This window comes from Lacerta agilis, chromosome 3, assembly GCF_009819535.1.
Source record: "Lacerta agilis isolate rLacAgi1 chromosome 3, rLacAgi1.pri, whole genome shotgun sequence".
Classification (NCBI taxonomy): domain Eukaryota; kingdom Metazoa; phylum Chordata; class Lepidosauria; order Squamata; family Lacertidae; genus Lacerta; species Lacerta agilis.
This window is the reverse complement of record NC_046314.1, coordinates 37,732,173-37,747,318: the sequence shown is the minus strand read 5'-3', so window position 1 is coordinate 37,747,318 and position 15,146 is coordinate 37,732,173. Positions and strand designations below refer to the sequence as shown.

General features: G+C 38.2%; 1 protein-coding gene across 3 annotated transcripts in view; it reads right to left on the bottom strand.

The window, feature by feature from the left end:
• BCKDHB (branched chain keto acid dehydrogenase E1 subunit beta) overlaps positions 1-15,146 on the bottom strand; it is a 42,723-nt gene that overhangs the window by 12,137 nt on the left and 15,440 nt on the right. For 2 of the 3 annotated variants that reach the window (XM_033143291.1, XM_033143292.1), the window contains exons 7-9: positions 13,080-13,177; positions 12,108-12,218; positions 8,126-8,212 (exon numbers count right to left, since the gene is read on the bottom strand). In XM_033143291.1, the coding sequence (XP_032999182.1) occupies positions 8,126-8,212; positions 12,108-12,218; positions 13,080-13,177 (296 nt within the window). Of the gene's footprint in view, positions 1-3,113; positions 3,331-8,125; positions 8,213-12,107; positions 12,219-13,079; positions 13,178-15,146 lie in introns of those variants that run through there. The other variant, XM_033143293.1, reaches the window with a different exon arrangement.

Sequence of the window (15,146 nt, the reverse complement as noted above, 5' to 3'; positions counted from 1 at the left end):
GGAACTCTCAAGAGTCTCCTCCAGCACCATAATTCAAAAGCATCAATTCTTCGGCGATCAGCCTTCTTTATGGTCCAGCTCTCACTTCCATACATCACTACTGGGAAAACCACAGCTTTAATTATACAGACCTTTGTCAGCAAGGTGATGTCTTTGCTTACCACCCAACAAACCATGAGCCTAAGTTTGGATATAACACTAAGCCTAGGTCCCAACTGCACAGTAGGGAGAGACAATGCAACTGTGATTATCACCTTATGCACCGGCATGCTGCATATTCTCTATTAAACTTAAACATTAAGCTTAACTATGGTTAGTGACATGCAAACCAGACCATTGGTTGATGGTGCCACTATTGTTGTAATGCAGGTGTAGTCAATGTGGTGTTGTTGGACTACAACAGAAGTTAGCAACCTTTCCCAGGCATGGGCCGCTCCACCATCCCTCAGACCATGTGGTGGGCTGGACTATAGGGGGGGGGACGAATTCCTATGCCCCACAAATAACCCAGAGATGCATTTTGAATAAAAGCACCCATTCTACTCGTGTAAAAACACCAGGCAGGCCCCACAATTAACCCAGAGATGCATTTTAAATAAAAACACATATTCTACTTATGTAAACACACGCTGATCCCGGACCGTCCATGGGCCGGATTGAGAAGGCGATTGGGCCGCATCTGACCCACGGGCCTTAGGTTGCCTACCCCTGGACTACAACTCCTATAAGCCTGAGGCAATATGATCAATGGTCAGGGACCAGTCCAGTAACAACTCTAGAGTGTCATATAGGCTAACCCTGCTATAATGTGTTATTACATAGTATCACTTTGTTTAAAAAATGGAATAGCTCCTATTTATGTCTTCAGAGTTAACTAAAGCTTCCTAATAATTCAGTGTTATGTTTTGCATGTGGTACATTCTATGTTTCCAGCTACTTACAAATTACATGTGTGCGTGTGTGTGTGTGTGTGTGTGTGCATGGATTGCTGCTCTAGGTGAGTAATTGAAGAGAAAAATCATTATTCACATTTGTCATTCCCCCTTGTGAGCAAATGAAATAAATCTTTGTCAATGAAATGCATCTTTTCTGTGAACTGCAAATTACCTACTGAAATTATACCAAGCAACGCTTCCACACTCTAGGATGCCCTTACGTAGTTATAAAAATTAATAAAAGCATTAACTACTTTCATATTGTGCAAGTGTGTGTTTGAAACATTAAAATTTGGCAACTACTTTGGAATAAAGACTTTCCTGTGAGTCAACCCTTTCTAAAATTAATCCTCCATCAACTTTTATTCTGGTAAGATAAATGCAGTGGTTTATTCTCCACCTCACAAAAAAGACTGCAGTCTATTTCTATATATATGTTTAATGTCTGGAAGGTATACACTTAAATATAATATTATAAAAAAAAAAATCTTGTTGCCCTCTAAAGGAACTCTTTGTGAGGAACAGTGAACAGCATTTGCAAACATTTTGGTAGAATCTGTCATCAATGAATTTGCCAAAACTGGGAAAGAAGTCCATGTAGCATTACTATGCAGCATTTATGTGTAGATAAGAATGCCCTGCTCAGAAGCTATCTATGAATAGATTCTCTACAAAACAACTGGCATATTGTGTAAACTGAGAGCTCTCGTTTTTCTTTATAGAATAAGTATATAGTATGAGATGATACCTTTTAACAGTAACTCCTACAATTTTCATATTTAACAGTAACTCCTACAATTTCGTATTTAAAGCCATTTCTGTGGGTTTTTATTTACAATGCCAAACAAAATAAAATGCTTTCAAGCCTTAATTTTTGGAACTGGGGCATGTTGAATGTGCAAGACTTTAGGCATTTTATTGAACATTTTCACAGCTATGTCCTGTCACATTCAATCTGTACTGTATTAAATAAAAGTCATACATGTAACCAGTCAGAAGCCAAGTAAGTGATTAAAAAAACACTAGAACTGAACTACAGATTATTGATGCAATGCACTATACTATATAAAATCTTCTCTAACTAAATAGAACATAAATGTACACTAAATAATCCGTATGTCTCTCTGATGCCAAATTATCATTCAGTTTAAAAACTTGTTCAAAATGCTGATGAATCCAAACTTTAAAGTATCTTTGGAGATAAAAAGAAAACTATGCCAGTTCATAAAACATAAGTTGCATAGTCTGATATTATGCTTTTTTCAATGAAGTTCCTTTTATTGGTTAAATTCTAACAAAATATAATATTTTTTAAAACTTTCTAAGTTTCAGAAAAATTCTACAAAAACTTTCCAAAGGTTCACTTTGTGCATCAGAACCCCTCATTATTTAAGAGTTATTCTGGTCCTTTTCCCATTATGCTTTGAATTAATGGTATTTCAAGCAAGCGTGTTATAATGTATCTAGGTTAAATTTATGTTTAGGCCCATATTTCCAACCATATTGGTTTGAATTACAAATATATTTTTGCAGCTGCAACTATATACTAAATAACAAGTATAACCCAAAACACATTTTAGGAGAGTGAACATTAACAGTAGAACAGAGGCATGTGCTAAACCCACTAAAGGAAAGAAACTCATTAAAACAAAAGTTCCATATTTATTCCAGTTCTGCTTTGGCAGGCATATACTGAGTTATAAATCACAGTCAGTAAATATAAATGTACTACTATGACAATCATTTGGCCTGAAGCAGATAAATATCTACAGAAAACTGAACATCCCAAAATGGAAATAAATTTTCAGTAAAAATGGCCCACATTTTACAAGTTACACTCTATTGATCTATTCAATAGCCAATAATAATCTGTATCCCAATACTAATGGTAGAAGAGGAGTGGGTGGGTGGTTCACATCATTATGCGGACTTTATGCTAACATGACACACAAAAACCCTCATGTGGACCCACAACGACTGTCTTACTCCATGCATAATCAAAACAGAGAAAGTAAATCTCAGGGAAGGTAGTTGTCAGAATTTTATTTTTTTAAATAGATGCATCTTGCCATGCTAACTGTAGTTCGACACAAGGGAATTTTAACAAAATGCTTTTTTTTAACAAAACGCCTTTCTGTAGTCATCTGAATCAGAGCCCGTGTTATCAATGCTTTCTTTTTATATAGCTCGATTCTTCTTGCTTATCATCATCCCCCAGGCCACCCTTTTCACCTTTCTTCCTTTTCTTTTCCATTTGGCTTCTATTCCATTCCACAGGCCTCTTTTATTGCTTTACAGTTCATTAATTTTGTCCAACAACTCAAGGACACTATCTAATACTGTGATCTATGGAACTGTGACAATCTTTTAGAAGTTGTGATTATTGCCAGCTGAACTTCAGAACATTAAAGAGCAAAACAGAAAATTAGCTGAATGGCAAATCCCGAGTATCTGGCCATGTTTTAGAGAATGAGATTTTAGGAAATTTAATGTGTTTCAAGCAGCTCCAGGTCTGCTGAGTAGCAGAGCTCAATCCATTGGCTCTGCTGTGGCAGGCCAGCTGCATCAGGCCTCTTTTCCCTCAAGTCTCATCTAGAGGCAGCCATTTCATCAGGCACCTCCAGTCTCTGAATTATGCTAAGCTTGCCATACGCCAGGAAAATTCCTGACATGTCCTGGCCTTTGGGTGTAAAAATGGCGTCTGATGGAATTTTGACAAATTGACAAAATGTCAGGGAAAACCCAGATGTATGGCAATGTGCTGGAAAAAGCAGCAGAATCAGGTGAAAAAGCTTAAAGTAACTATTTTGTGGAAAGGTTTCCCCCCAAAAGCCCAACAATTCTGGGGCCCTAAACAAAAAGCTCAACAAGTTTTTTGAAATATGGCAACCCTAAAGTATGCAAGATGCTGGTCAAGATACGAACAGCTGTCTAGAAATTGGTGCCTGGATTTTGAGTTTTATTTTCTTCTTCCCTCCTTGTCCCTTTTCATTTGTATGTTGTTTGTTTGTTTGTTTGTTTGTTTGTTTGTTTGTTTGAATCTAAGTCTGCAGTTAGGGAGGGTCTTGTTCTGATTTCATGTAAGCCGCTCAGGAAGCCTTTTTGGTTGAAAAACAGGGTGCAAATGCTTTATATAAATAATACTAAATAAAAGGAGCTGGGAACCTCTGATGATTAGCAATAACTATCACCTTATCATGCTAGCATAAAACAGATGTCTAACTCTATGACAGGTAAATACCACCAACAGCCACTCTTTTAGAAACACTTTAAGGGTGAGAGGTTATCAAACGCTTTCATAATTTGTTAAAAGCAACATCATGACCAGCAAAGTCTTGACATAAAATATTATGCCCAGGCAACATCCTTCCACCCCCAGTAAACTTTGTACTAAGTGATGTCTTACTGCTAATACACCAGGGAAGATAACCAGGAAACCTGGAAGTATGTTTCATTACTAATTGCATTCCACTAGTTCAGACATTACTTTTCTCCATGAGAGTGTATAAAAGGAAAGAGTAGGGCTGTTCACATAGACAAAAAAGATACAATGCTGACTTGCTCTGAGCTTTTGCATTTGAAGCTCTAACAGCTTACGGATGTTTCTGCTGATGCAACCTACCAGATAATTGTGCAAACAAATTGTTTCCCTGCATCCACTTAGATAAAGCTTTGGATCAGGAAAGCAAACTTTTTTTAAAATGTTAATTTCTACTTTTGTTACAACCTGTGTAGTGACAGAAGGCTCATTATATAAAAGCCACACTTTCCAGGCAACACTCACATGAATTGACTCTGGCAGGCAAGAAAAGTAAAAGGTAGGCTCAATAGTTTCACAAATCATACTATTGGTCCCTGCTGGAAATTCCTGGAGCTCAATTCACTACACACAGAACTTATGGCTCTCAAAATTAAAGATGAGCATCAGTGTGGCAAGTGTAATTCATCTCTGTTCCATTTTCATTTTAACAGAACAAGGTCTATTTAAATAAAACTACATTTATAGTTCCAGGAATAAGTCACCACTAGCAGGCAATCCATACACCATCTTCATTAAACGCTAGGATATGCATTAAAAGATTTTAAATCTTCCTTCAGGATTACATCAATGCAAAAGATAAGTTTGATAACTCAGGCTTCAATCTATACCTACTTTTCTAGGAGCAAGCTCTGCTGAAATCAGCATGACTTACTTTAAAGTTAACATGCCCAGGATTGCAATGTGACTCTCTCGTTTATTTAAGATCCATGCTGACACCATGCTGTTGTGTGTGTACACTGCCATAGGATGCAAAATTATTAACAGTAATTATTATTTAACTTACATATATTAAAAACAGAGGGAAAAGGCAGTACTAAAGTATCTTACCTACTGAGGGAGACGTCAGATAAATTAAAAAAGCAAAGGTCTGGTGCCTAAATGTAAGGAATGATGATGCCAGGATTGCCTCCCTGGGGAAAGAGTTTCATAAGCAGGGAGCCACCACTGTAAAGGTACCGTATTTTTCGCTACATAGGACGCTCCGGACCATAGGGCGCACCTCATTTTTAGAGGAGGAAACAAGAAAAAAAAATATTTTCCTCCTCTAAAAGCCCTGTTTTGTTTTGTTTTTTGTTTTGTTTTTGAGGATCAGCTAAAAGTTTTGCAGCTTTTTTGCAAAGGGAAAAGCCCTGGGGGTTTTGGGGGTTTTTTTTTTTTTGAGGATCAGCTAAAGGTTTTGCTGCTGTTTTTGCAAAGGCAAAAGGCCTTTTTTGAGGATCAGCTAAAAGTTTTGCAGCTTTTTTTGCAAAGGGAAAAGCCCTAGGGTTGTTGTTTTTTTTTTTTTTTTTTTTGAGGATCAGCTAAAGTTTTTGCAGCTTTTTTTGCAAAGGGGGAAAAGCAAAGCTCCTTTTGCAAAGGGGGAAAAGCAAAGAGGAAAAGCCCCATTTTTATGGGGTTTAACTCACATTTCTGAAAAATCTTAAGGAAAGGGAGACATTTCTACTGTTTCCAGACAGATAATCTAATCAGCCAGTCACATGTCCTGGGGAAACAAACAACCTCCCTCTGCAGCACATTCAACAAAGGAGGGCGGGGCTGAAAGGGAGCCGGGACTCTTATCTCTCTCCCGATCTCTTGCTGATCAGCTGCTGAGCGGGTCCTTTCAACACTCCCTTTTCTCTTTGTAAAATAAAAAGCACAATCTGCTTTTGGCCCCTGGGCAATTCAGCTCCAGGGACCACCATTCGCTCCATAAGACGCACAGGTATTTCCCCTTACTTTTTAGGAGGAAAAAAGTGCGTCTTATGGAGCGAAAAATACGGTATGTTGACACTCTCTGCACCTCCCTCAGAGGGAGCACAGGATGAAGGGCCTTGGATGATGAGCGCCAAGTTTTGGGTTGGTTCATGTGGGGAGAGACAGTCTTGAGTTATTAGGATCCTGAACAGCATAGGTCAAAACCAGCTCTTTGAATTAAGACTGGAAACCAACTGGTGGCCAGTGCAGTTATGCCAGAATTGGGTTTATATGCTCAGACCACCTTGCACCAGTCAGCAATCTGCCCGCTGAATTCAGGACCAGCTGTAGTTTCTGAACAGTCTTCAAAGGCACCCAGCCACATGTGTTAATGCATTGCAGTAATTTATCCTAGAGTTACCAGAGTGTAGGCAACAGAAGTTAGGCTCTTCCTGTCCAGATAGGGGTGCAAATTATAGAAGGAAGTCCGTGGAATCGAGGACACTTGAGCCTCAAGCGACAGTAACAGATCCAGAAGTACTCCCCAAGCGATGCATGATAACACTCTTATAGTAACCTGCATATTGTTATTCAGTTTCTTCTAGCCGCATAGTTAGGATGAATGATATGGAAATAGATTTTTTCTACTGCAATTAGACTCCCTTTATATAAGTTTTATTACTTCCATGTGCAAAAGTAAAAGCCAACTCCAATCCTGAGATTTTTGGCATTCCTGCTATGCATTTCATCCAGCAAAATATTGATTGGGGGGGGGGTGTTGGATTTTTACTTTCTTTCCATGATACAGGTGTGTCAAACACTAAAAAAAACACATTCACTATGACGTGAATATGTGTTAGAAATTAATAATAAAGCTGAATCTTTTGTGTGCCTAAAGTAACATTCTCCTACAATATATTTCAAAAAGCACACAACAGAAAATCTGATTTTACATATGGAATTTATGAAAAATAACAATGACAACAAAGGAAGGGGAAGAAAGGCTTTTATATCCAATTATAAAGGTTTTGCCCACTTTTGCAGTTGTCATTTTTTATAAAATGCATATGTAAATTTTACTGAAAGGAGGGAAATGAATAAAGTAATAGAGAGTAGAAATACAAGTGCATCAAATTCTGTACCAAATTAAAAAGGCTATGTAAACAATGTGTTTCCAGGTTATGTAAAAAGAATCATGAAACCAATATTTTCAAAACAAGCTTTTTGTCATAAATTGCTCTGTTTAAATAATATACTCTATTTTCAAATATGAACAAAATCAGAATTTCTCAGGATAGGAAAGTTTTATCTTGAGTTTTGAAAATGATAAACAACAGATAATCACCATTGTAAAATAAAATCAGCTGTGGAAAACCCATTGTGTGGAACAGTCTTCTGCTTTCTGAAATAATTTTAAACTTCCCTGCATACCCATAACAAGTCAAGACTCAAGAGAACCCCATTTTTACACATCAGTACCCATTTCTTCCAAATGTTTAGCCATACTATACATGACAGTTTTAGAGTTTTACAAGTCTCCACTTAGTTGTAAGTGTACTTATGTTGCTGTTTCGCTACAACCACTACAAAATTAATCCTCAAGCAAAACTCCATAAAGATTTGTCTTTAATAAAGACAAAGGAAAACTAGAGGAATCAAGGAGATACATGGGCACTACAGAAAACACAAATGAGGAAATAAAGCAGAAAACACAAGCCTGAAAGCCAACAAAGAAGCAATAGTACTGAGATGCAACCACAACAACGAGAATGAGGGCTTGGAACACTGAGATTTCCCTGTTTTAACAACAATTCTCCCTTCAACCACAAGGCAGCACTCAACTCCCAAAAAGATGGAAAATTAATATGCACAAGAGAACTGTAACTTCTTAATTATATTTTTGAATATGTCATTCTTAACACTATAAATATCCTTCTAGAAAATAATCTTCTGGTACTTAAAAACAGATTACCTGAACCGTTGAACTAATTTCTGATGCAAAACCTCCTGTAATAGGGGCTTCGTGGCTAATCAGCAACCGTCCAGTCTTTGCCACTGACTGCAAAGATAAAATAATTTAAAACAATGATCTTCCAGATACATAGTATAAATAGAACATGCAATTTCATGTTTTAATAAACATATTTGCAGAAATATTCTTAAAAGCTAAATTGTTGCTCTAAAATATCCCAAGTTCATCCAGAAACAGTTAAAATTTTCTAAGAAATGTAACAACAGTAATTGCTACAAGAATTTAATGCAATACAGAGTGGAAAACCCTGCAGATTCACCCATGCGATGGATCAAGTCTTAATTTTATATTAACACCAGTAAATCAATGAACAAGTTAAAAGTTCCAAATTACTTTTTTAAAAGACTGCAGTTATCATAGTTATGCGTGTCCAACATTTTACTAGTTCAGAAGCAAATGATCTCTTTGCAGCCAAGAACTGACATTCTCATTGCCTTTTTCGTTCATGATTAAGGAACATGACAGCAGCAGGTATAAGGCTGGGATTTCCTCAGAAAGCAACAAAAGTTTTCACAGAAACACCACAGATTTTGCTGGGTTTATCAAACTACCATAAAAGCTGTATCTATTAACTGCTGTATCTATTAACTGCTGTGTTCCAGCTCAGTGACAGAATGATAGAATTGTCGAGTTGGAAGGGACCCCGAGGTTCATCTTGCACAGCCCCCCCCCCCCCCGTGATGCAGGAATCTCAACAAAAGCATCCATGATAGATGGCCATCCAACCTCTACTTAAAAACCTCCAATGAAGGAGAGTCCACAAGCTCCCGAGGTAGACCGTTTCAATGGCAAACATTGGCTTTTACTGTCATTAGACAAAAAGACAGTCAGGAAAACCAACGGTTCCTGGATTCCTTTCCATTTGCTAAAGCTACAGAGGAACATACAACATAAATCTACCCTGTATCAAGGATTAGTTAGGGTGGAGGGGAGCATGACAGAGCTATACATAAACTGAAAGTGTTGTCTCCAAATACAAAGCACTGACGTGATATCGTTAGTTTAAATGCAAGCCAAAATTCTTTAGATGCTGAATACAAGAGGATAACCCTTAACAGTCCTACATTCAAACCCAAGTGATTTCTAGAGAATTGCTTGGCTCTATGAGGGCCATCCGTCAAGACAATATGCCCTACATTAACAGTACAATCCTATGAATTCAGTGGGGCTTACTGCCTGGAAACTTGGTATAGACTGCAGCATTATGTCTAATGTGAGACATACACATTAATTCTGCTGTGCACACATGGCAGAAATCTACTGCTTTCTGGTGGTTCCCATCACATATATCAGCTTTCCATCATCCCCAATCACTGGCTATGTTACCTAGATTGATGGGAGTTGTAGTCCAATCCAATCCAAATAGTTTTATTGTACTAGCCATTAGCCATGACAAATCTGAATCAAAAATAAATACAAGCAAAAGGGGTGTCGTGCCACAAATAATTGTCTGTATTTAGATCTCTGCATCTCCCTTAAAGTTCACTGCTATATTGCCCAGGGTCTTCTTTCCGATCTTTTTAGCCGCCAAAGCAAACAGGACTCACTGAAGTGTTTACATCGCTAAGAAGCCATAGGATCTTCTCTGCCAGGAAGAGACATTTTTCCTGTACGGATGGTGAGTTCAATGTATAGTAGGCAACATAGAAAATATTGCAAGATGTCTTCCACCTGCAGTTGCCCACATATAGAGTCCGTCTTCGGATAGTACCCTGTTATATCGTCTGTCTAGGACAGTGGAGGGCATAGCCTGAAAACGCAGCTCACTAAAAGCGAATCTAAGTGTGGCTGACTGGAGATTTGACAGGTAACTGGCTCTAAAATGGACCGTTTTTAGAAGGGGGAACCAAGGAGACAATTTAGAGGATTTAATTACTTGCAGAGCACATAGTGATTCTGTCCGATGGCACCAATCCCTTAATTGGTGTTTGTCTGTGGATATAATCTCCTCTAGTTTATGGAAATAATAAGAGTTCAAATAACGTTGGGTGTTAGATTTCCAACATTGGCTGTTCTCCAATTCTGCACAGCACAGGGCTGTCAAGCGCTTGCAAGGCATGGAGGACAGTCTTTTAAAGTAATTAATTCTGGTGCAATCAGCTCTTGCAGTTAACATTGGAGTTGTAGTCCAAAATATCTGAAGAGAATCTGATTAGTAAAGGCTGACATTTTATTTTAAAATTGTATTCTTTGTGCTCCATTTTCATTGCTTTGTAGTCCTCCTTGTATGTTGCTGCAGGATATCAACCTTTTTTTGCTAGAACATTCTTGGTTCCGAGTACAAAAGTCCAAATTTCACTAAGTTCTCTCTTCGAATTTCCCAGAATGTCATTAGGAATCTTGAGTTTAATTGTGGTGCCATTAAAACAAGTGGTCCTGATTTAACTTGTTACAGGACCTCGAGAACCTTTACAAAAAGAGAAATCTACCAATGTGGATAGAGGAAGCTTTAAAAAGGGGAAATAACCAAAAAAAATGCATGAAAAACCATCTGAATTAGCAAATTTAATGATGACAATTTAATTATTTACTGACAACTAGGGCACATGCAGCTGCTGTTGTCAACATTCCTCACTTGAGAAATGTGCAATACGTGTGCGGTACAAAAGTATTTAAAAAAGAAAAAACACCACATGTTTAATTACTCTTTAGAAGTGCATAGCAGCAGCGGGAGAGAGGTCCGACAATTAGTAGCAGAAATACACAGTCCTGTACTTGGGCAAAGCAGTCAGAAAATCTGGAAGTGAAGGAGACAAAGCTATACAGTGGTACCTCGGGTTACATACGCTTCAGGTTACATACGCTTCTGGTTACAAACTCCGCTAACCCAGAAATAACGCTTCAGGTTAAGAACTTTGCTTCAGGATAAGAACAGAAATCGTGCTCTGGCGGCGCAGCGGCAGCAGGAGGCCCCATTAACTAAAGTGGTGCTTCAGGTTAAGAACACTTTCAGGTTAAGACCTCCAGAATGAATTAAGTATGTAACCAGAGGTACCACTGTACTTCTCTGCTTCTATGCTGCACCAATGCAAAGCTCCCAACACTGTATTTCTTTATTGTTGTTGCTTGAAATAATTTTTATTAAATATTTTCTTCTTATGCATTCTCAAGCATTTGGAGAGGCAACACATACATTTTAAAGTAAAATATAATGAATAAATGAAACTTTACTCATCGCACAAATGAGGGAGGGTGTGTCCCACATTTGACAAGGTCACACTCATTCTCCAAATGTTCAGAGATTCAGAAGAAGGAAGGAATGACAAGATAAGGATGCATTTTAAAACTTAGCCCATCACCTACCTTTACCTGGTTTAGCAGGCCAATTAAAGTTTTTCCCCAGGGTGTACGCACTGTTCCATGCTGCCACTTCTAGGAAGCACAAGTGGAGGGTGGGCACCAAAGGTGGACAAACTACCCCAGAAGGAGCATGACATGTCCCCCACCAGAGGCAGTACCCCTCTCCCAACACACTCTGTTATTAGCCATTTATCCTAAAAGTTCTAAAGAAGAAGAAAACTCTTTTGAAAGTTCTAAAGAAAAAAATATACATAATATTTTTAAGAAAATAGATTATAGATTTCTCTTCAAGTCAGTACTGTGAATACAGGTGCCACTCCCCTGAGTTTAACCATCATGTTTTCCAGGTAGCCTTCTAACTACCAATCTCTACCTAAGAAAGCTAACATACCACAATATTTTACACAATCTCATATGACTGAACAGTATAGATTAGACTTTCAAATTATTTTGGAACAAGCTAAAATTCTGTCGTCGCAGTATAGTAGTCAGTAAAACAGCGCCAAAACTCAGTTTTAACTTGAACTAATAGAGGCCTCTAGTGGTGGTCATTCCACAAAGACCTACGATATGAGAAAATAACTGAAATGCTTGAATGCACTAATGTGCCATAAGTACGTACCTTGCATATAGTCTCTGCATCCCAAGGCAGAATAGTCTTCAGATCAATTACTTCACAGGACACACCAAGCTTTTCTTGAGCCATAACTGCTACCTCTTTAATAACATGAACCTAAATATTGGGTGAAAACATGCAATATTTTATTAGATATGCAAGCTACTGAAATTTCATTTCAGCAACACTTAGAGAGTGCTTCTGAATATTTCACAACATGCATACTGCACTTACCTTAACATGACAGCCTCAATCAGAATTTTTTTTTTTTTCAAAAATAAAAACGGAATTGATGCTACAGTATATGCGTTTAATTTAAAGGTTTCCACAATGCACTGAAGTATTTAAGTTTTACTTGTTAGATAAAGACTGTGGATTGGAGCCATAGTTAGCTGCCCTAAGATCCCACTGAAATCAATGGGACTTAAGTCATGACTAACTGTTCGCTCAACCTGCCAGTCACTGAACACATGGGCAGAAGCCAACAAAAAGGCCTAAAACAGGGCGTTCCAAGTGTGAGGAGGGGTTGGATCTGACCAAGTTCAGGACACCAGGCTAGTCCCACAGCCATCACACAACAGCATTGGGCACAATCGTCCTGCCTTCCTTTTCCCCACTCCCGATTTCTGCTGTCCCTGAAATGAGCAGCAGGGCTATGGATGTGGCAGGGGCTCCACCAAGCCCCACCAGCAAGGGGTGGGAGTTAGTAATGTGCCATTAAATCTGGATGACATGTACTTTATTTTTCACCACTTTGTAAGTGTTTGTGCAATTCCCAACACCTCTACTTAGAACAGTAGTACCCACAGCAGTGCACTCCAGGCATTCTAGATTACTGTGATCCCTTGTCTGCATAGCCACTGGCCAGGGATCATGGGAGTTGTAGTCCACTTCATCTGGGGGGCATTTCAAAGAACATTTTTTCAGGAAATAATATAGCATAATTTCTCTTTAAAAATCCATCAGAGTCTTACTTGCCTGAGTACCCCAGGCGACCAGTGTAACATCACTTCCATTCTGAAGCACTTCTGCTTGAGAGAGTGGAATGTAGTATGGCTCCACAGGGACTTGCTCCACTGAATAAATGCAAAGCAATGTAGGTTAGATTCCCAAACTGCTAAACAGTTACATGCCAAATACTAATGATTCAGAATTCGCATTATGTTACTCATGGTTTTGTGTTAGTTGAACATACCTTGGGAGTACGAAAGAAAACTGCTTTCCCATAGTCAAGATCCAATGACCAGAGTTACATAACCACTTTGAGGTTTTATTACAATCAAGCAATACATAAATCTCTTGAAATTAATTAATTAATAGCAGGTGCATATGACAAAACACTAAAATAAAGAAGTGCTGACAAAGCACTGAAGAATGTAAACTGAACAGGTGAGGCTGAAGCTGCAAAAAGTTCCAGGAAATATGGGCTGCACGGTGGCAAGGCATCCCCAACAGCAAAGGGAGGTCTCTGCTTCCCTGATACATGGTATATTAAAAGTTTAGAAAACAAGACTTAACAAAACTCATCAAGTAATGAGCCACTAGCATAATGCTGCTATATGACTCTCTACCAAAAAACATGAATTGCTCAACAACAAAATTTACAGTACACTTTCCAGTATACATTCTTTTAACAATTTGAAACAATTATCAGAAGCAAAAGCAAAAACAACACATTGTTGTATGCTTTCATTTGTAGTTTCTTTACAGGTTAAAGCAACACTGTAATTTCTAAGGAACAGCTATGGATTGGAAATTGCACTGAAAGATACAGGCTTGGATCCAAATGGTGATTTTTCCCAATGCCCTCCTCCCCATCTGCAGCCTCCTGCCAAATCACATCCATTCCTGAGGGGCCCCCCAGTCCTCAGCAGCAGCTTTCTATTGCTGCAAAGAACAGCCAGGAGTCTGTGACATTCACATTTTTATTGAAATGTGTTGCGTCATTCAATATTATTGACCATTCTCAGCCAAACCTTCTGCTAAAATAAAATAAGCTACTTTCTCTAGCTTCAAATGATTCCCATTTACCTCATTAGCTTAACTCAATACAGTTAAAGACCAAAGGAATCAAAAGAGAGCCTAAATATATCAGTGCTCATATGTGAATGCTGGTAATTTTAGATGTAAATGCTCTTTCACACTGTTTTCCCACTAACAATGACATCTGCTCTAAGTTATATAATACTGGTGAAGTAATTATTCCAGCCTGGGCATTTTCAATTATAGTTTCCAGGTTTAATTTTAGTCACTCTAGCAACCCACAGAATAACACACAGCTATATAGTAAATTATTCTGAAAATAATTGTCAATCTTTCCTTGTATGCTTCTATTAAAGCTGCAGAAGAATTTTTCCCTTTGGACAATAAGGCCCTTTTACACACTGCTTCTTCAAAACCTCATATTTGGCAGCAACTCTGAAATGCTATAGTCCAGCAACTACAAGTTATCACCTGCTCTAAATTGGCTGTACCAGCTTCTTTTCCTTGAAGGGATAAGTACACTGATTAAATCATAAATTCTGTTACCATCATGTAGGCTCTACCTTCATGGGATTACAGAAAATTTCAGAATGACCACAGAATTCAGTTTCCTAAGTATCTGTACTTTCATTTAACAATAGAAGAAGCAAATTTCTAAGCCACATGACTGCAGAGATAAGTTAAAAAGTTTGTAGATAGTTGCCACATACAGACATCACATGAACAAGCCACAGCAGGTCGCAGGCCTGCGTACGTCCCCTTCCCCATGACCACAAGTTGTTGTTGTGATGTCAAGATCTACAAACAAGTTCAATACAGCATAATCAACGCTTACTTCCAGAAACCGGCAATTTGAAGGTGGGGAGCAGAATGGTACAAGTATGAAAGAAGAATAGAAGAAGGAATTACAGGAAATGCCAAAAGTAAGAAGCACTCAGGGTAAAAGTGGTAAAATTGTTTATTTGCTTGCTTATTTATTTATTTATTATTTATAATCTTCATCATTTTGGATCAGCATATTCTGCCTAAAAAGGGTGGGCTGAGTCACAATACCTCCAAAGC